The sequence below is a fragment of the Mastomys coucha genome, unplaced genomic scaffold (genome assembly GCF_008632895.1).
Source record: "Mastomys coucha isolate ucsf_1 unplaced genomic scaffold, UCSF_Mcou_1 pScaffold11, whole genome shotgun sequence".
Taxonomy (NCBI): domain Eukaryota; kingdom Metazoa; phylum Chordata; class Mammalia; order Rodentia; family Muridae; genus Mastomys; species Mastomys coucha.
The window spans coordinates 26863718-26886279 of NW_022196893.1; the positions used below are offsets into that span (position 1 = coordinate 26863718).

Consider the following 22562-nt stretch of genomic DNA (forward strand, 5'->3'; position numbering starts at 1 on the left):
TATATATATATATATATATATATATATAGACACACACACACAAACAATATAACACACAAACACACACACACACATATATATATATAAAACTTTCCTTATTCTTGAAAATTTCATAGATGTAAACAATAAAATATCATATCCAATAACCCCCCATTTCTTTCTCCAAGTCCCCTCCAATATGTCCCTGTCTTAGTTGCTTTTCTGTAGCTATAAAGAGACAACATGACCAAGGCAGCAACTTATTAAAAAAAGCATTTAATTTGGCACTTATGGTTGCAGGTGTAGAAGATTAGAGTACATGATTGTTGTGGCAGTGAGCATAGGAGTAGGTGGGCATGATGCTGGAACAGAGAGAACGAGAGATAACCAGGAATGGCTAGGGCCATGTGGAGTCTGTCTCCTGGATGGACATGGGGTGAGAGGAGCCTGGGGAAAGAACTGGACGCATGCAGGTGCTCTGTGTCACTCAGGGCAGGCAGAGAGGAACACTCTCTCCCTAATAAACACTCCCAGGGTCCTTGTCGTCAGTATTTCTGTGACAACAGGCCTTTCCTCCAATCCTTCCCAAACAGTTCCACCAAGGGCATGCCGCCTAACCTTCTCAAACAGTTCCACCTACTGTGAACCAAACATTTACACATATCAGCCTATAGGGGGCCATTCTTATTCAAACCACCACTGCCCCCACCCAACTTCAGTTAGTGCTTCTCACTTCTCACGTGTGCATGGATGAGTGCTGCCCATGTGTGTATGGGGGAGTGCTGCCCATGTGTGCATGGATGTGGGACCATGCACTGCACCTACAGTGAGAATTGGTGGGAAAAGAATGGTTCTCTCTCCTGCAGAGCCATCAACTGCCAATCTCTTTCTTAAAGGATGGAGCTTGGAGAATACTTCCCCCATCTATATTGGAATTTTGGCTGGCTTTTCAAGCAGGTAGTCACTGTTGCTGAATCCAATTCCCATGTCCAAACATAAATATTTAGAAGGTAGTTCCCTAAAAGACATGAGCATTAGGCACAATGGCTCTCAACCTTCCTCACACTGTGACTCTTTAGTACAGCTCCTCATGTTGTGGTGATCCCCCCAACCAACATCCGCCACTGGGAGCCCACAAGCCAACAGATGATAGTGGGGTTTCTCTTACTTTGGTGCAGTGACAAATGAGTGTCTGTCGTGCTTTGAACCCTCATCAAAGGTGAATCATCAGGCAAGGTTGGCACTGGATACTGAACAGTGGGCTCATGGGAGTCCGTTGTCCTCAGGACCAGGTTGGGTGGGGCTATAAACAAATGGAGTGCATTCTAGACAAGATACTGAGATACTGTAACTAGAAGTTTGCAGACACTTTTTCAGGAAGCAGGATGAACCATAAAGACTAGAAAGGATGCTTATTGCCTTGACATTGAAAACGTATGCCCAAGACTTTGGGGGTAAAAGTTAGGACGCCTCTTGGATGACCATAAGAATTAAATTTCTTCAGTGAGAAACCTGGTAACTGTATATAAGCTTTTGTCTCTAAAATGAGTCTACTTGATAAATTGTAAACTTTTTCTGTAACTATTTCTAAACTTAAGCTGCTAGAGAGGAATCATTGAACTTCACAAGTGTTGACTATTAGTCTCTGTGTCATTTGACTCAGGCAAAAAGAGTCAACAATTCAGTAGATACCAAGAGGGCAGCCAGGGATGAATGGCCTGTCTCTGAACTTTCAGTCACTTAAAAAATGATCAGCATTTGTTTGGAGAAACTATTAAAATTGTCCTTCCTCTAGATAAAGTAGAACTTCAGAAAAGAAATTTTTTAGGTGGCCTGTGATTTTATTGGGCTACTATATGAGTTAGGCCTGTAAGTGAAATTTATATTGAAAAATCCATTTTTTCCCCAGAAACAAAATGTTTCTGTTCCCTTTTTTCTTTTCTTTCTTTTTACAAATTTAAACTTGTTCCTTCCTCACAGTTGCCCAGTAGTGTGTCTTTTGCCAACAGGTGAGAGATTTGAATCTTACAGCAGTAAGTCACCCTTTTCCTGGCAGCTCATCCTAAGTTCCGTATGAGACCCTTACTGTTAGCTTCACACAGGTAGTTGTTGCCAACTGATGGGGTCTTCATACAAGCAAAGAGCTGTGGTCTCGTATCCCATGCAAGGGGTTTTCGTGTCCACTGGCTGATTAGGGAGGTAGCTGCCACCTGGTGTCACCTTGCAGGGGCCATGCCTAGCTAGCCTGGGACCCCGTGCAGGGCAATGCATTGCCAGCTTGTGCTGCTGTGCAGGGGTGAGGCATGGTCAGTGTGTGCCACTGTGCAGGGGTGAATCATGGCCAGCATGTGTCACTGAAGGGGTGAAGCATGGCCAGCATGTGTCACTGAAGGGGTGATGCATTGCCAGCTTGTGTCACTGAAGGGGTGAAGCATGGCCAGCATGTGTCACTGTGCAGGGGTGAGGCATGGCCAGCATGTGTCACTGTGCAGGGGTGAGGCATGGCCAGCTTGTGCTGCTGTGCAGGGGTGATGCACGGTCAGTGTGTGTGGCTTGCACTGTGGTGCTGCACCCTGCAGGACTGGTTCTTTAGCACCTCAGCGAGCTTCTGGTTCCACCAAGATCTCCAGGGAACAGGTTGTCTTTGTGCACTTCTCAGGGTGTCTACAATGATAACCAGGCTTTCCTTTCCCATTGCCATTCTGAGAAATTATTCCTGGTCTTCCCTTTTTTGAGCCCTTTCCCTCCAGAAGCTGCCCTGGTCATCACCCGTAATAAAACCCCCATCAAAGAGAAGACTTGAAGGCACCTGAGAAACCTGCGGTTGAAGTGAAAAATAGAGAGCTTCGCATTTCCATATAACTTTATTCTTCAGGCTTGTTAGTTTAAATAACTGAAATGGGAAATTAAAAAAAAAAAAGGCAGTAACATGAGCCAGAGCCAGGGATGTGCCTTGCTTCCCTGGACAAAAAAAGTCCCCAATCAGAGCCATACTGTTCATGGCAGCCCTTAGTGGAGGGGTTCTCAACCTGTGGGTCAAGACCCCTCAGGATGTAGAATGACCTCTTTCCAGGAGTCACCTAAGACCACCAGAAAGTGTGATATTTACATTACAATTCCTAACAGTAGCAAAATGACAGGTTATGAAGTACAATGAAGTAATTTTACAGTTTGGAGGTCACCACAACTTGAGCCTTACTAAGATATCGCAGCTTTAGGAAGGCTGAGGACCACTGGCTTGGAGGGCTGTAGGATGAAGACAGCTACTGTTGGTGATGCTGCCTCTGCAGGTTGGATACATAGCCGGCCAAGTGGAAAGCTCACCAGCGATGGTGAGAAGCCTCCATGAGCCCGGGTTGGGAGAGAGGAAAGGAAGGACGCGGAAGTGGGTTTTATGAGTTGCAAAGATTACATCTCAGAAGTGTGGAAAAAAGGAGGTGCTGGGATGGTGGTAAAACCCAGCGGTTTCTGCGCTAATTGATGCTGAACGCAGGCGAGAATTAATCACGTTTAATGAACATAGTGTGCGGGTCGTTCCATCAAATGATTGCAAGGCACAATTCCCCATTTGTTTTTAATGGGGGAAATCTAAAACCCATCACTTACCAGTTAAAAAGCAGTCTGGTTCTTAAACAAGGAAGTTGACATAAGCCGTGAGGATACTGACTCTCCTCATAGCGGATTAAACCAACCATGTCTGTGTGTATGGGAACTGGGAGACAGCGGTCGTTTTATATATATATGTATGTATATATATATTATACTACTTAATTATATTAAGCCCATTTTTGCTGTTAACATCTTCTTTTGTTGCCATATTCATTCTCCCACGTACCCTTCTTTTTGAGACAGAGCATCCCATTGTAGTCCAGGGTAGCCTGTGGGTCCTCCTGCTTCAGCCCAGGTAGTGTTGGAATCACAGTAGCTTGTACCACCATATGCAGCTCAGAGTACAATCTTTTAAGCTCTTAATTAAAGACTCAGTTTATTACCATAGATATTTACAGTGTCTAAAGTTTGCTTCTCCTTCGTCAGGGATCACTGCTGGTGGGTTTGTAGGCAAACTCCGATGGCTAATGTGTCTTTGTGTGCGTGGTAGCTCCTTGTCTCGCCTGTCTAAATTGATACTGTGGGTGAAGTAATGATGTCCAGAGAGATGTCATGAAAACCAATCAGAAGCTAGGAGATAAGACAGACAGGTGAAGAGGCTCCCACCGGTGGCATTAAGTCTCATAGTTTTCTTCTCGCTAACTAATTCAGTCTCTCAGCCAGGAAGTTCTCATTACTGAGTTCCTTTCTAGCCCTGACTCCTCTCTGCTGTCCAGGCAGGTAGAATCAGGTTCGATTGGGTCCTCCTGCATGTGAATACTGCCTCTTCCCCAGCCTTGTAGACCACTGCTGTTCACAGACTTCCTCCAACCAAGAACACAGACATGCTGTAGAGATTAAGTAACTCGGCATGGATGTGTCCCTCTCCCTCGGTGAGCTCATCAGTGAGCCAGTGGGAGCCAAAAGGTCCACACCTGCCAGTCATTCCCTTTCCAAATCTCACCTCACCGCTGTTTTCCCTATCCCACACACAGGAAGAATTTAACGAGAAGCCTGACTCCCTCTTTTTCACCGATGGCCAGAGACGAATCGACTTCGTCCTCGTGTACGAAGATGAGGACAAAAAGGAGAACAATAAGAAAGGAACAAATGAGAAACAGAAGGTAGGACTTGCATTCTATTTAATTTCTCTTTTATTCCCTTTAGTATTCTGAAGTGAGTGGGCTGTTGGTTCTAAGTAAGCAGGCAAGTGACACTGCTGTGGAGTGCTGTGAATCGAACATCCATGTCCTTCAGGGCACAGCAGCAGTCCTTCAAGGCACGGCAGCAGTCCTTCAAGGCACGGTAGCCAGAGATTTTGTTGATTTGAAACAGAAGCTTGCACAGGGCAGTGGTGGTACACATCTTTAGTCCCAGCACTTGGGAGGCAGAGGCAGGTGGATTTCTGAGTTTGATGCCAGCCTGGTCTACAGAATGAGTTCCAGGACAGCCAGGGCTACACAGAGAAACCCTGTCTCAAAAAAACCAATAAAAAAAAAAAAAAAGAAAGAAAGAAAAGAAAAACAGAAGCTCGCTCCAGCTCTTCCCCGGTTGGTTTCATAGGGAAGGGAAAATTTACTTTTGAGGGATTGCACTTTGTGTTGTGCTGAACAGATTTGCAGAAGTCACACCGGTGGGCCCGTGGCTTGCCCCTGGCCAGGAGAGGAGGTTGATGATTAAGGACAAAGTGCAGGATTTCCTAGCTTTTCCTGTGCGCATGCTCACTCTGCTGCCAGAGGTGTGGCTCCCTTCATGGCTTTTCTTTTCTCTCATTTCTCTCATTTCTCTCTTACCACACACGAGCTGGGCTCAGGCATCACACCATTTGTGAATGAGAGTTGATGGTAGAGAAGCCAGATAATCACCCAAGGCCATGGGTGCTTCCTCTAGTCAGGGTGGAGACAAATTTTAGCTTCTCTTGAGTCCAGACCCCGTGCTTCCAACCCTCCTGCCTCCTCTCACCTTTCCTCTTTCGTATCCACTGGCCACCATGCTGCCTCCTACCTTTCCATTGCTCTCACCTCTTGCAGAAACAAAATCATTCTTTTTATTTATTTATTCATTCATTTATTTACATTCCAGCCATTGCCCCCCTCCCAGTCCCACCTCCCACAGTCCCTCATCCTATTCCTCCTCCCTCTTGCCTCCCAGGAGGTGTTCCTCCCCATCCCTGGCCTCCTACTCCCTAGGGCCTCAAGTCTCTCAAGGGTTAGGTGCATCTTCTCCCACTGAGGCCAGACCAGGCAGTCCTGTGCTGTATATGTGCCTGGGACCTTGGACCAGCCCGTGTATGCTGCCTGGTTGGTGGCTCAGTTTCTGGGAAGTCCCAGGGGTCCATGTTTTTTGAGACTGTTGGTCTTCCTATGGGGTCACCCTCCCCTTCGGCTTTTTCAATCCTTCCCCTAATTGAACCACAGGGGTCCCTGACTTCAGTCCAATGGTTGGATGTAAGTATATGCATCTGTCTCAGTCAGCTGCTTGTTGGGCCTCTCAGAGGACAGCCTTGCCAGGCTCCTGTCTGTAAACACACCATAGCATCAGTGACAGTGTCAGGCTTTGGAGCCTCCCTTTGAGATGGGTCCCAAATTGGGCCTGTCATCAGACTGCCTTTCCCTCAGTCTCCTCTCCATTTTAGTCCCTGCATTTATTTTAGACAGGAACAAATCTGGGTCACAAACTTTGACTGTGGGTTGGTAACTTTGTCCCTCCACTTGAGGCCCTGTCTATTCTTATTTTGAGAAATTAAAAGACAAGCCAGGGTTAGCATAGCCACCTGGAACCTCTTTATCGAAACATAAACTGCACTGAACTTACAGAGAGCAAAAGGATGTATTCATGGATGCCTACATCCATGTTAGAATCACTGCACTGCTATAGTCCCCATCACAAGTGTGCCATGGCACATGCACACAGCTTTCATTGTCCTTGTGTATGCATTATTCACAGACTATAACCACCTTTAACCTTTTACTTTCTGCTTATTAATTAAACGCAAATGGTGAAAAGTTTTTTTTTTCCTTTTGTAAAATAAAACAACTGTTTCATTCATGTGTTTAAATTTGGAAAGGGTTACCTTTAAAGTCTGAAGTGTGTCCAGTACAACAGAATAAGCCCAGGGTTTAGAAACTGATATTCAGATTCTAATTCAACCACTGACCTAGTTGGAGTTGTGAGGAACAATTCCTCAGATAATTGGCTTCACAAAAAAGAAAGAAAGAAAAAGAAAGAAAGAAAGAAAGAAAGAAAAAAAGAAAGAAAGAAAGAAAGGAAGGAAGGAAGGAAGGAAGGAAGGAAGGAAGGAAGAAGGCATTTATTGCTTACTCCAAAATAGAAAGTAGCATTGTCATTCAGTGCGTGGCTGAGGGTTGGGGCTCTGCGGTGTGTAGCCACAGGGGAACCCAGGCTGAAAGAGAGGCTCTGGCGTAGTCACTAGGCAGTTCCAGAATCAACCCAGGCATCAGCACAAAGAGCAGAGAAGACATCTGAGTGGGTGAAGGGGGAGCTCCTGGAGGTCACGGCGGGGACCTGGCAGTCACTGCAGCCATTGGGCTCACTGGGGTCAAGCCAAGCTCAGCAAGCAAGTGAGGGTTCTGGCTGGAGTGGAGCTGTGCCTCAGGCAGATCTCCCTGTCAATCTTGTGACCTCCCCCACAAACCTACATGCACATTCAGACTTCTGAGTTTACATTGCATCTTACAAATAGGTTATCAGAATTTTATAGTTGGTTGAAATTTTTTTCTTATTGGAATATAAAATGTTGGCTCATTGTATAATAATCAATGGCAAGCCGGGCAGTGGTGGCGCACGCCTTTAATCCCAGCACTTGGGAGGCAGAGGCAGGCAGATTTCTGAGCTCAAGGCCAGCCTGGTCTACAGAGTGAGTTCCAGGACAGCCAGGGTTATACAGAGAAACCTTGTCTCAAACAAACAAACAAACAAACAAACAAAAAAACAAAAAACAAAAACAAAAAAAAAACAAAAGAAAAACAAAAACAAAAAAATAATAATGATCAGTGGCATCGTAGATGCTGAGGCACAGGGCTCTAACACTGACCATGTGGCTATAATTAAAATTAAATAAAATATCATATGCAGATATCACATAGGTTTCTAATACACATAAGTGATAAATGTTAACGTTGTGCTTTCTTTTTTATTTGGTGTGATCTTAAAGCAATGGTCTGATATAAAAGGCATAGTTGTGTCTGAAGATAGCGATAGCGTACTTGCACACATTAAATAAATAAATAAATAAATAAATAGGCATGACTCTCTTGTTACCCAGCTTTATCACTAAAGTAGCTAGTGGACTTGATCATTTCCCCTGGATGCTGCAATAGCTGGAACATCCATATTTACGATTACCAAATAATCATGGACCACCCATATGCTGATAGGTGGGCGGCTGGGTTTGTATAAAGCCAGTTAAACAGGTCAAATCTAAGAAGTTTAAAGGAGACGGCCTGGCTTAGCAAAGAGCTTGACCGCTGTGCTGAAGGGGACCTGGAGCTACTCACGTTATTAATAAGTTCTTCATTTGCTTTAGACAGGAGCGTAGGTCTCAGGGTGACTCTCATTAAGTCAGGAGGGAAAAAAAAAGTCATCATTAATTTTGGCAATCCTCCAACACGCTGAGCGATACCTTCATGTTGATGTTCATAAACTGGGCTTTGAAGTGTCTTCAGTTTGCATTTGTATATATTTCTTCATTTTATACTCTGTCGAATTTCAAAGCCCAGCTTTCGAACCACATTTTTTATTAATTGGACAGACATTTCTGAGTTTTCTTGTGTTCCATGTTGGGGCTTACTGGGGATTTAGAACGCCTCCACGGAAAGGCAACTTCAAAGTCTCATTTTCCCTAAAAGGAAAAAGTTTGGTGGTATGTCATACTGATTTCCTAAATCAACACCATGATTGACTTCGCTGTAATTGATGGAAAGAATTCTATAAGCAAGTTTTAGGGCCATGGAAAGATGGAACTTATAGGACTACAAACACCCTGAATACACACAGAGACTTAAAACCCGTGTATCCTCAGGAACAAGAGAATATTCTGGTCCAGCCAAGCCTTTAAATAGTGTGTCCTAAGTTTGACGTAAGATGTTTGCTTTTGCACATTATACGGGGGTGAGTGTAAATTGGTTCAGCAAGCCTTCTTGGGCTTATGCTATGCTTTGCACAGAATCAGTTTAGATTTTTACTGCAAGTCACAAGAAAACAAGGTTTCAAACAAGGTCTTAATTGCTAGAAGGAAATGACTATGTAACTAATCAGAAGCGGGAGCTGTTTCTGAGGCAGGTGAGCTTCCAGCTTAAAGAGGCCTTCCCATCCTGCTGCCCTGATCCTCAAACAAACATCTCCTGGGTGATGGGTTAACGGCTGGGACTCCAGGCAGCCAGCATGAGAGGAATACGTTTCTCTCAAGAGATAGAGAAGCTCCTGTGGAAGGATCCCGTGCAGACTCCCCACTGTAGCTCCCTGTCTAGCATGCATCATAGTCTCTTTCTTCCTAACCTCTGTCCTCCTTCCACCTCTTCCTCCTCTTTCTTTCTTTGTTAAGGTCCTGGTGTAGCCTAGGTTCATCTTAAATTCACTGTGTAGTGATGACCTTGAACTTCTGATCTCCCTGCCTATACCTCTTAAATATTGGGATTATAGATTAATGCCACCAGGCCAGAAGTGGTGGCTAATCTTGGTTGGCAACTTCACATGCCTCACAAGAGATACCCTTAATTATGGAGTATCCTTCATCAGTTTGGCCTATAAGTAAGACTTCAGGCATTGGGATGGGGGTATTCTTCATTGCTAACTGATGGAACAGGATGTCACCTAATGTGGGCCATGGTGTCCCTCAGCAAATAGACCTGAGGTGTATTACACAGATGCAGGGAGCAAGCCAGTGAGCAGCGCTCATTCACAGCCTCTGCTTCGGTTTCTGCTGTAAGCACCTGCCTTGGCTCCCCTTGAGGATGGACTCTAACCTGTAAGATAAGCCTTCTCCTCCCCAGTCTACTTTTCATGGTGTTTATCACAGCAATAGAAGTCAGACTAGGGCAGCAGGTTTATTGACTTGGGGAAGGTTCCCTTCCGAGGCTTCGTGGCTTCCAAGGCATCATGCAGGCTAAGCAGGAATTTACTAACTGAGTTACATCTCGTGCCACTTCACAGACTTACAATTCAACAGTAGCCCGCCTTCCAGGTCCATTGGCTCTACAGCCATGCATTCAGTCAATCACAGATTTAAAAAAACAAAATCTTCAGAAAGGGGCTGGAGAGATGTCTCAGTGACTACAGGGGCTGGAGGGATGTCTCAGTGACTACAAACACACTTATAGTTTTTGCAAAGGCCCTGGGTTTGGTCCTCAGCACCCACGTGATGGCTGACAACCACCCGCAACTCCAGTTTCAGACCATCTAATGCTCTCTTTTGACATGGGCACTAGACTTGTGCAGACATCCAAGTAGGCAAAACACACCCATTAAATAAATACATGTAATTTTAAAAGAAGGTTTCAGGAAAGAATTGGCTTCCATAGAACACATTCAAATGTATTCTTTTTTGTTATTCTCTAAGGTGTACAATATAAACAACCATTTATATTATGCTAAGTTTAATAGCAATCGAAAATGGTTTAAAATATATGGGGTGTGTATACAGGTGGTACTCAAAGACTGTGCCGTTTTATGTCAGTGTCTCTTCATTGTCCATGGAGATTGTTCTCCGTGGACACTCTAGAATCCATCTGTTCGTCTGCCTATGGGGCTGGACTAGTAAGGTAAGTGGAATCTTTCACTGACCCAAGATAGTCAGGATTGGTCCAGTTTATCTCCTGAATAGTGGGATCACCTAGTATCAGAAAAATGTTTAGGACTTTCTTTGGAATAGTGGGAGGAGAGATAGCCACCAGTAAGCTGCCATCCGTGTCTGGTACCCAAACAACTGCTACTAAATGCGTCTGACCTGTATTGTTACGAGCAGAGACGTTTTAAATAAAGCAGATGTCCATGCATTACACCCATTCTTCCATCACAGTCTGGGTAGCAACAGCATCTTTCCAGTCTCGACTGGTCTGTTTTGATTTTGCTTTGTCTGGCATTTGCCTTCCATTGGGTACTCCTGTTCCTGACCACGTGATGATGTAATCGGATGGTGGTGGAAGCGGGAAGAGGAGGTGTCTAGACAGAACAAAAGCAGTACACATAGTCCTGAATAAGTTTTATTCCGTTTTTTATGTTCCTAGTAATTGATGGAAACTTAGTTTCCTTAGATTTGAGGAAAGGTATACACATGAAAAATAGATGCTCAAATTTCACATTCACCTTAGCAATTCTCTAGAAAGGTCTAGTTCAGAGACTGACACATAAAAATTTTCAAGTAACAAACAAGCTAATTTATATAATAAATGCAGATATTAGTTTTCAGTCTCATGAACCTTTAAAATTGTTGGGCATTGCTCAAGTGAGTCCCACCTAGCAGAAATGTTTCCTTAGAAACGGGATGAGTTAGTTCTCTCTAGGAATGCTTTCACATTCGTGAAATATCCAGTATTGCACTGTAATATTTGTTGACACTTTATATCCTTTACTGATGTTTTATGATACTTGTGTGAGTTTTCTATGTTTTTGTTAGATTTTCTTAGTTATTTTAAATTTTTGTTGCTGTTGTCAAAATATTTTAAATTATAGTTTGTGACCTGTTTTATATAAGACTTTTGATTTTTAGGAGTCTATAAAGGTATTTTGATAAACTCTTTAGTTCTAATGCATCCATGGCTTCTTTTAATATTATTTTTCAGATGAAGACCATATTGTCTATGAATTATAACAGTTTTGTTTTGTCTCAAGACAGTATTGTCTATTGAAGACCATATTGTCTATAAATTAACAGTTTGTTTTGTGTCTCTATGTATATCTGACTGTCCTGGAACTCACTCTGTAGACCAGGCTGGCCTTGAACTCTGATCCTCCTGCCTCTGCCTCCCGAGTGCTGGGATTAAAGGCGTGCGCCACCACTGCCAGGTTTACTACAGTTTTGTTTTTCCTTTGCTTTCTTCTCTCTCTTTTTTTTTAAAGATTTATTTATTTTATGTATGTGAGTACACCATCACTATCCTCGGATATACGAGAAGAGGGGATCTGATCCCATTACAGATAGTTGCCAACCACCATGTAGTTGCTGGGAATTGAACTCAGGACCTCTGGAAGAGCAGTCAGTGCTCTTAACCTCTGAGCCATCTCTCTAGCCCTTCCTTTGCCTTCTTACAGTTCTTTCTTTTTTTCTCAATTACATACAATTGCTAGGACTTCTGAAGTGAAACTAGCAATTCGTCATAGTAGCAACTATTGTATTACTTATGGTTTTAATAGGAACAGCTGCAAAACTTCACCAGTAAATATAGTTACGCCAGTGGAAATTTCTGGTAGATTCCTTTTTAGAAGTTAAGTTGTTATCTTTTAGTTTTAAGTTAAGTGTCTTTATATTAACTAAGGTTTGAACTGTATCTTATGTGCTTTGAAAAAATCTAGTGAAATCCTGGGTGTGGTGGGACACTCCTTTAATCCTAGCACTTGGGAGGCAGACAAAGGCAGAATTCTGTGAGTTCAATGCCAGCCTGGCCTACATAATGTGTTCTAAGCCAGCATGGGTTATAAAGTGAGATCCCCCCCCCAATCTCAAAAATTTTAATAAAATCTCTTGAAGTCATAGCTTGGCAATTCATTAAATTCAAAGGTATATTAATTTCAGGTACATAGGTAGCCTATACAGATACCCAGTGGTTGGTTCCAGGGTACCACTGAATACCAAGATGTCAAGGTGCTCCAGTCTCTTACAGAAAGTGGCGCGGGATATTTGCATATCATCCCATATATTTCTAGGGGCTTTCCCTCATCTCTGTATCACTCAGTATAAACACAGCACAACATAAGTAGCTGTTAAAGTGAGTTATTTAGGAATAACAAGGGGAAAGACTGTGAGTGGTTCGAGATGCACCCCCCTGCCCCAGTAATTCCCACCTCAATTTAGGTGAATCTGCAAATGAAGAGCCTGAAGCTGGGAAGAATGGACTACTGTGGCTGCCTGTGGCCAGTAGGACAACAGATAGCAATGTAGAGGACTGTTTCTTACTGCTTTAACGTTCTACATAGTTTCATATTTATTAGCTCCCTACTTATTTAAAACACTACATTAAATAATGTATGTTGTTGGAAAGATCTGACAGTTCTGTGGCGTACTAAAAGTTAAGCTCGTAGATGAAGAGATTAGAATGAGCTTCCCAGAGCTCTGTGTGAGTAGAAGGTTAGGGAAGATGTTTGTCAATGGGTAGGACATCTTTTATTGTGAAGAACAATTTCAAGAGATCTTTTGCATATTGATAGAGACCTCAGTAAAGGTACTGTGTTGTTGCACGTGGTTAAGAGACTAGTTTTCAGTTCCTAAGATAAGTAAGAGATGACCAATGGCCAAGTCATTGAAAGCTAACCTTCCACATGTGTAAATGTGTGAAGTGCATTTAGTGTAGATGATAAATACGTATGATTTTTGTCAACTAACGTAGCAAGTGGAAAAGTTAGGGAGCAAGGGGAAAATCCATTTCAGGGCGTTTGTATGAAGGGAACATAAAGGCCAGAAAATTAAAATGAATTGTGTTGTGAACCTTAAGGTTTTGTTCAGAAGTTGAGCTGCTTGTTTGCCTCTGAGCTTCCTTGTTGACCCAGAACTGGGAGGATTACCAATAATGTGAGCTAATATTCTTTCTCAACACAACTACAACAAAATTGATTGTTCAAATGGAAAGCCAGGTTCTAGTCAGGCGATCTTCAGGACAGACAGACCATCTCCTCCAATCTCATAATAAGCAAGGGAGTGGTAAGGGAGAGTGGCGATTGGCAAAGAATTGTAACAGCTGAGACCATTACCTGAGATGAGCATTTCCCCATAGAGGATTCTGATTCGCCAGGAATCAGAAGCCGGAGGTTCACGTTATGATAGGTTACGGATGATGCTCAATGCCCACAGCTACTGTTTCATGACCTTCCCAGGTGGTAGGCACTCAGGCTCATGATTTAGAGAGAAATCAGATCTACTTTCGCTTTTTTTTTTTCTTAATGTTTTTGGAACTAATGCCAGGAGCTCCCTTTTAAGATTTTTATTTTTCCCCTTTGCTTTCCACTCTGCTTCCAGAACTAAAATTGAATGTTAAAAGAAATAAGTTGAATTAGAATTAGGAGTTAGACTGCAGCAAGAAGTGTGTTGCGTGTTTGGTCTAACCCTTGAGTGTGCGGCGTTAAGAGCAGTGGAACTGGGTCTTGCTGCCTATTTCCAAAATGGATAATGTCATTGGTCTTAAACCTCAAAACCAGACAGAAAACAGTGATGCACTGGAAACTGTTCCATGTCAGCTCATCAAAGACCCTGGGACGTTCACAAAGATGTGGAAAGAACACCCTTTTGCTAATTGTTCTTACTGTCTAGCCTTAGGTTTGAAGAAAGACCAGTGTTTGCCCTGGTAGTCACAGTCCCTTCTGTCTCACCTTTTAAAATAATATCTATTAAAGGGACCAAATATATATTTAAGTAATTTCTATTAATGGGATCTATTGGAGGTTCTTCAACTAGACCACATTCCTCCATAGAAAAGGCTTGAGGGGGGTAGGTAGTCACAAACAAGACTTCTTGTGTGGCACATGCATGTTGAAAGTCACAAACAAGTCTGCATGTGTGCACATGCATGTTGAAAGTCACAAACAAGTCTGCATGTGTGCACATGCATGTTGAAAGTCACGGACAGTCTGCTTGTGTGCACATGCATGTTGAAAGTCACGTACAGTCTGCTTGTGTGCACATGCATGTTGAAAGATGCATTCTGGGAAGAAGTATTTTCTTTTTTTTTTTTTTAAATAAAAATGCATTTCTTTATCCTTTGGCAGTTTGATACAATATGGTCTATGATGCTCTCTGCTCTACCTGATAACCTTCTCTTCCCATTCCTGGGGAACTCTTTGTTCTAAACTACAACCCCACGCCACCCCCGCCCCAGACTCTGCTTGTCCTGTTTTCTGTGTGAGCATTTGGAGAGTGGTATTTACTGAAGCAGGGACAGCTTACCAGGGGCTGTACCCCGGATGCAAAGGACTCCTCTTCCTCTAGCCACTGATTACTGCTGCTGGCTCCTCAGGAAAGGACAGGCCCTCCTCCCATGAAGGCCTGCTGACAGGCTCATCATCATGTGCAGCTCTTATGTAGGCAGCCCCAACCTCTGTGAGTTCATGGGTATAAGAGCCGTGTGCATTAGGCAGCCCTCCCTCCATCCTCTGGATGGCAATATTTGACCGTATCTAGGTCAAGCTGTGGGAGGACTGCTTTGACTCCTCATCTCTCCTGAACTCAGCAGCTCTAGAGCAGTGTGGCTCTCAACCTTCTTAACACTGAGATCCTTTAACACAGTTCCTCGTGCTGTGGTGACCCCCCCACCCCCAAATGCAAAATCACTTTGTTGCTATTTCATAACTGTAATTTTGCTACAGTTAGGAGTTACAATGTAGGCACTTGGTATGCAAGATGTCGGCCACCCTTGTGAACGGGTCCTTCAGTGCCCACCACCCCCACAGGATGCAACTGTTGCTCTTGACTGAAGGCCTGGGGTTGGATTCGAAGGTTAGCTCTCCAAGTTGTTTTGAGCAGCTGTTAGGGGTGGAAACCACGCCACATGCTTGGCTTCCTTTATGTAGTGGTAGGTTACAGGCAGTTTGCCTTCTGGGGTAACTTGCTTTTTAAGTGACCCATAATGACTGTGTATTTCTTTTTAATAATACCAAAATGTTAATTTAAAAGTAAAGTTTGAAACTGAACTTCATCTAAATATTCACCTTCATTTGTGCTTGTCATTGAAACTGCTCATCTGCTTTTTGGCCCTTCAGGAACACACATTACCTGCTTGAGTAAATTCCTCATCACACCGGTCCATGGGCATTAAATGTATCACCAGCACGTGAATATAAATTAAGCGGCAATTAATTAGTTTATGTATTCTACTTACCAAACCATTTGCAGCACATGCTATGTAACTAATAAATTAGCACATGAAGTAATTAATAACTTTTTACATGAATTAAGAGCCTTTGGTTCACTTCTCATGCAGCTTGGTAGGCTTTTCCGAGATTAGCCAAATGAAAATAAAATATGAAAATAAAACAACAGACCCATTGGTACTTCACTTTACGGAGTTATAAGGATGTTAGAAGTTACTCTACATATGTCTCATAGAGTCTATTTCCAGTGTCCTTCACTCTCTGACTTCTCAGTCTCCTCAGCCCCTGCTTTTTCCACTGACAAGCAGGTTCCGTGCCCTGTTTATAGTCAGGATTTGCACAGTGTGATTCACAGGTAAGTCCTGTGAAGCAGTCACTCCATTAAGCCAATGAGACGTGGAGTAAGTGATCCACAGTGTTCAGGGACAGAAGGCTTCTTTAATTATGTCAGTCTGTCCTTTGCGGTTTTAATCTCTGAGTTCTTTATTTCTCTGACAGCATTATTAGTCTCATGAAGGTGGTATAAATAAATTGTGTTTCTTGAGGCTCGGTGGAAGCTCTCTCTTCTTCACTTTTTGCTGTGAGCCCACTCTCCCAGATGGTGATAAACCTGTGTGGGCCTGTTCCCGTGAGGGACACATCAGACAATGAGTAGCCACTTTTTCTTTACTGGAATTCCGTGTGTAGAGAAGGTAGATCTCATACCTTACTGATGGATTTTGCTTCCATAGAGATGTAGGAATTCACAGCACAACTTACTTTATGACTCGATTAAAAAAAAAAAAGACTGTCTAATTTTTTTTTTTTTTTTTTTTTTTTTTTTGGTTTTTCGAGAAAGGGTCTCTCTGTGTAGCCCTGGCTATCCTGGAACTCACTCTGTAGACCAAGCTGGCCTCAAACTCTGAAATCCACCTGTCTCTGCTTCCTAAGTGCTGGGATTAAAGGCATGCGCCACCACTGCCCGGCTTGTAGGTCTGATTTTTATTTTCAAATACAAATCAGAGAACATAGTGATGCACCCATCATATGTAAGCCTCTGAGATATCCCAGCAAGCCTCTGAGATAAGTTTCAGTTAAACCTATGTCTTCACATAACCATTTATTCAACAAATACTTACTGAGCAATGGCTGTGCCAGTCAGTATGCAATATTAATTGTCTTTGGTCTTAACGCAGAAGACATTCTGGACTAATTTTAGAGTTGTCAAGAACGGTTACCAATGCGGTGTGAGTTCTACTGAGAAGTGTGGATGACAGTATCATACAAACACTTCAGAAGGCTTTGAAGTGAGCGGCCCCTTCCCGCTCCGAGCCTGTTTGACAAATAGAGTACACATGCGCTCCTTTGCTTCCGTTGCTCGACACAAGTAAAACTGGTTAGATCAATTGGTAAGATATGCCACTGGTTCTCTGAGAATTGACATAGGATCTGTCTTGTTAAAGTGACACCAGGTTTATTAACATGTTCAAGCAAATGTAAATGCCCTGTCCTTGAGTCAACTGCTTAGGTATTTATTATACTTTGTGGGGAAGCATTTACAAGGCAACTCCAAGCTCCACCAATTATGTGAAGACAAGGCAGGTAAACATCTTGTGAGCTCTTTGTAAAGAACCAAATAAGGACGGAAATAAGATAAATTAGTGCAACCTTCCTGGAGGGCAGCATGGCTGTTCATGTTAAAGGAATTTCAAACACATCTGATCGAACGGTTTTACTGCTGGGATTTTGCCCCAAGGAAGTAACAAAGGGTGCATGAAGACATTTCACAAGGATTTTTATAACAGGGGAAAATTAAAAACAATCTAAATCTCTAATGCTTTGAGGCTGGCTAAATAAAATTAGTCTGTCTCCCTAAAAGAATATTATTAAGGTATTCAAATGAGATAGAGGACTTTTTTTTTTTAATGTTTTCTGCACCTGTGATGGTCACATGTGTAACAGTGTCTCGTGACCTTGGGGCACTCAGAGGGGAGGAAAGAATACACACTCATTAGACGGCAAAGATGTAGTTTAAAGATCAAGATGGGGGTGACCACAAAAGCATGGAAGGCAGAGGACCAGGTCATTGAAGGCTAAGATCCACTCGAAGCATTCCTATAGAGTGGCGCATGTGCCTCAGTGGAGGGACTGGGACCATTGGGTAGACCCCAGTGTAGAGGCAGAGTGGACAGTTACTGCCAGGCTTTTGAGATTTCTGGCATTAGAGAAGAGAGGTGATATTCTTGAAGTCCTGAAGAATATAAGGGACTGGGTACTAGGTGTCATGTGTTCCACTGAATCCCAGTAGTCATATTTAATCTTTAACCCCAGAGTGAAGTGATTTCTGCACTGACTCTAGAGATGAAAACAATGGACAATGATCTTTATCTCATATTACCACCCAGCATCACAGAGGTGGTACATAGAAGAGCCAAGATTTGAATTTTGCCCCAAACCCAAGGAAAATCCAAATTATAAGCACTGAAAGGGGGTGTTTGGGGTAGAGTAGCATCTAAGAGGAGAGGACCTGTGAAACTAGTGAGAAGGTATAACCTCCATTCAGAAAAATCTGTGGGAAAATGGACTGCATCTGGTTTGCAGCATTCGATGTGTAATGCCTGTGGTTGGTGCAGTGGACAGTGCGGTTTGTTTGGTTGTGTCTGATGAGAGAACAGTCCCACTCTCGGAACCTTACCTCTCCTGACTCATTATTAAATTCTCTGGCACGTCTGTGAGCTTCCCCTGCCCTGGAAAGCCCTGTTCTCTCTGATACTGCTAAGATTAAAGTCTACCTCCTCCACCATACCCACTTGCAGTAAACGCTCACTGCGGGCTAAGGAGGAAGGAAACCAGCTGTTACACTGTAGCAGTCCAACATGCCAGTTGATCTCTGAGTAACAGGGAGCCATTAATCTACAGTGCGTTCAGTTGATTCATTCATCAAACATTTATGGTATGCATACTATTTTATAGGTCTATATAAGTACTGATGAAACTGAGATTAAAACATCAACATCTCTAGGGGCAGGAGTGGTAATAAAAAGTCCAGAGGACCATGGGAGATGTGATGGTCCTAGATGGGAAAGCATTGGAGCTGACTGGTGGCCAACCAATAAGAACAGTGAGAAAACCGATGGTGTTTCCCAGGAAGCTCAAGAAATGGGTGGATTTCAGCTGCCGTGAGGAGAGATGGTAGCAGCAGTTAGTGGGCAGGAAGGAAGAGACCTGTAGGTATGTGGTGATTGGCCACCATTGTCTTGATGAGGAAGGAACCTAGCCCACGAACAGAGAATAGGGCTCTGCTGGTTGGGTGCCAAGCATGAGGGGCAGTTCCCTAGTTCATGGCTGGTGGCCAGAAAGGAAACAACTGAGCATTGTTATGGGCCTAACTGTAGTGGTGGGGGGATTTGTAACAGCCAATCACCGTTGATTTGTTTTCTACCAACATTTAAATATTAAAATAATCCTTAAACTATGGGAGATGACCCACCTCTGGCTGACACCTCAGCTGTCCCTAAGACCTAAATACTTGAGCCTGAGTCTTCATACATGTTAGATTTTGAACTGAAATACCACTCTCACCCAACCCCCACCACATATACACCGGCTCATGTTCTCCGGCTTGTACAGCTATTCTGGAAAGCTGTGGAACTCTCAGAAAGTTCGGTTGTGGCTGGCAGAGGAGGGTCATGGGGGACAGGATCTTGCAGGTTGCGCTCACCTTTGGTTTTGGCCTGCGCTTCCTATCCATTGCCATCTAAACAGGCCGCTATGCTACTACACACTCCCACCACCAGAAGTGCTAGTACAGCCTTCGCTGCTGTAACTAGCCTCCCACCTTTAAGTTATTTCTGTTGAGAATGTTTCACACTGACAGAAAAGGAACTAGTAAAACATAAGCTGAAATCCCCACCAACCTGGAGTTGGCATCCGTCTCATCTCTCCACACTGAGTTCTTCCTTGCATGGCAACACATGGTTTCCAGTTCAGGATGTCTTAGCTAGGGATTCTGTTGCTGCAATGAACACCATGACTAAATTTAATTTTTTGCCAATCTTATTTTCAATAATGGTTCTTAAACGCTTTAACCTCCCTTGTATGTAGCCCACCACCCACCAGAGGTCATGGGAAAGAAAGGACATGGGAGAAGTGGACCTGTTCAGAAAGGGTTTTTTTGGTTTTTGGTTTTTGGTTTTTGGTTTTTGGGGGTTTTTTGGAGCAGATTCCTTCTGTGTCATCTGGAAATCAGCAGTTCGGTTCACAGATCAGCAGCAGCAGCTCGATCCACTCACAAACACATCACAGATACACCAGCAGTCCAGTTCGGTAGAGTTGGGATAGCAGACACAAATCGGCAGCAGCTGTGGTGGCACTGCCTAGCAGCCAGCCACACCTCAGCCTTGGCTGGCACGCATCTTCTCTGATCTTCACTTTGCTGAGAGAGGCACAGCCAAGAACTTTTCCTGGTCCCTGGTCCCTCCTGCTGACTCATGCCATGGAGGACACATGATGACCCACATGCATTGCACAGCGAGCTCTATAAGCAAGCCAAGCACAGCCTCCATCACTGTCCACTTGAGTCCTTTTTATACTCCCTCCAATCATCATGGGTCCTCCATGGGTCTTGCCTCAGCACGTGCGTCTGTCTCAGCTGACATCACTCTGCCAGTCAGCCCAAGTCCTTGGAAGCATTAAGAAGCTGTGGCACACCAGGTGTTTGCCCCAGCAAAACGCCATCCAACACAACTGACTTTCCAAAGAACCCTCAAGAATCCACTTCAACCATGACCAGCAGCAACTTGGGAAGAGAAGAGTTTATTTCATTTTACAACTCTCAGGCCACACCCCACCAACTGAGGGAGATCGTGGTGAGAACAGAAAGTGGGAAGCCTAGAGGTAAGAACTGACGCAGAGGCCATGGAGGATGCTGCTTACTGACTTGATCCTCATAGCTTGTTCTGACTATTTTCTTATTGAACCCAGGACCACCTGCCCAAGTATGGCCCCACCCACCATGGGCTGATGTGGGCTGAGCCCTTCCACATCAATTATCAACTAAGGAAATGCCATACAGATTTGCCTACAAACAATCTACTGGAAACATTTTCTCAGTTGAGGGTCCCTCTCTCATATGATTGTAACTTGTGTCAACTTGGAAGAAGAAAAGTGGAGGAGGGAGGAGGAGGCAAAAGAAGCCCACAACAAGAGCAATAACAAATGAACCACTCAGGAAACAGGGTCTGGAGTATTGCTGAACGTGACCAGTCACTAGGGCAGTGGTTTTCAACCTGTATGTTGCAACCCCTTTGAGAATTGAATGACCCTTTCAGAAGTCGCATATCAGATATTTACATCACAATTCAAAACAGTGAAATTACAGTTATGAAGTAGCAATGAAATAATTTTATGCTTGGGGAGTCACCACAACACGAGGAACTGTATTGAAGGGTCAAGGCATTAGGAAGGTTGAGAGCTACGAGGAACTGTATTGCAGGGTCACGGCATCAGGAAGGTTGAGAGCTACGAGGAACTTTATTGCAGGGTCACGGCATCAGGAAGGTTGAGAGCTCCTGCACTAGGGAGAGGAGGAATGGGTATGCATGCCTGCTGTAGTGGATACAGGTTCCACAATGACCTGAAATGTTGATGTCCAGCAGGCATCCGCTGCATCTCCTGGAAACATGTTAAGTGTTCCTGCCCTAATATGGGAGAAAGTCTGAGGTCATGGACAATTTCTCTGTAGATCTTCTATTACACACATGGAAAAATATTCTTTGTGTTTTGAGAAGTTTGTAAATTCCCTGAAAAATAGCAGAACCTTCGTAAGCGTTTTTATAAGAAACTAATAAATACACACAGAGTGCAGAGCTCTCCTTGCTTCTGTCAGGGACACATTCCAAGACCCCAGGGGATGTCCCAAGTCTTAGACAGAACCAATACCAAACTCTGCACACACATGCATGCATGCACCCACTCATAGGTGACACATACACACAGCAGACACACACATGCATGCATGCACCCACTCATAGGTGACACATACACACAGCAGACACACAGAGAGGACACGCACCTCATAACACTAACTGCATCATGTCCTGTGACTCTCATATCTGTGGCGTGAACTAGCGTGAATTTCTCTCCCTTTCACAATTTCATGGAAGATTCATTTTCAGCACAAAGCAACTTCAGCCTGTTATTTTCTTAGTATAGTGAAGAATTTCCATCTTTTACACGCACACACACACACACACACACACACACACACACACAGGGATTAGGGAGACTGACTGGCTGGCTGGCCTGTGCTTCTGAAACCTCAAACCATGCCCCCAGTGACATACCCCTTCAAGCAAGGCCATGCCCCTTAACCCTTCCCAAACAGTTCTGTGGATTGGGAACCAAACATTCAAATATATGCACCTATATATATGCAACCATTCTCATTCCAACACTACGTAATCCAAGTGTCTTTCTTCACTGGAAAAGAAGTGGTTAGCAATAAGGTCGCATCGCCATAAAAGAACAAACAGAAGGATTAGACTCTAGATGAAGAAATGCTTTAGAGGTAAGAGTTACTTCCCAAGGTGAGCTGGAAATAAAACAGGCCAGGGATAGAGAAGATTAAGAAAAACACCCAAAGACTGTTCAGAGAGATGCTGAAGCTACCCTCAGAGGACCCTAGCACGTGCTGAGAACCAGCGGGGGAAAGAAAGCAGCACTTCTCGTGGTTTTGAGTCCAGGGCTCAGGCCAGCCAGGCGCTCCTCTCTAGGATGTTCAAGCACTTGCTTAGATGCCTCTCTCCTCTAGGTTATGTCTCATGTGTGCAAAGTGGTATCTGCTTATTATTAGAACTATGAGATCACTGACTACAAATAAAACCATATTCAGTTCTGACATTTCCGTAGAATGTCACCAGGGGCATTCCATGTGGACGCAGGGTTAGCCACATACTGGGTGTTCACAACTTATTAATGGGATT

General features: G+C 43.7%; 1 protein-coding gene across 3 annotated transcripts in view; it reads left to right on the forward strand.

The window, feature by feature from the left end:
• Ano6 (anoctamin 6) overlaps positions 1-22562 on the forward strand; it is a 188310-nt gene that overhangs the window by 99760 nt on the left and 65988 nt on the right. For all 3 annotated transcript variants that reach the window (XM_031353741.1, XM_031353760.1, XM_031353750.1), the window contains one exon: positions 4563-4691. In XM_031353741.1, coding sequence (XP_031209601.1) covers positions 4563-4691 — 129 coding nt within the window. The remainder of the gene's footprint in view (positions 1-4562; positions 4692-22562) is intronic.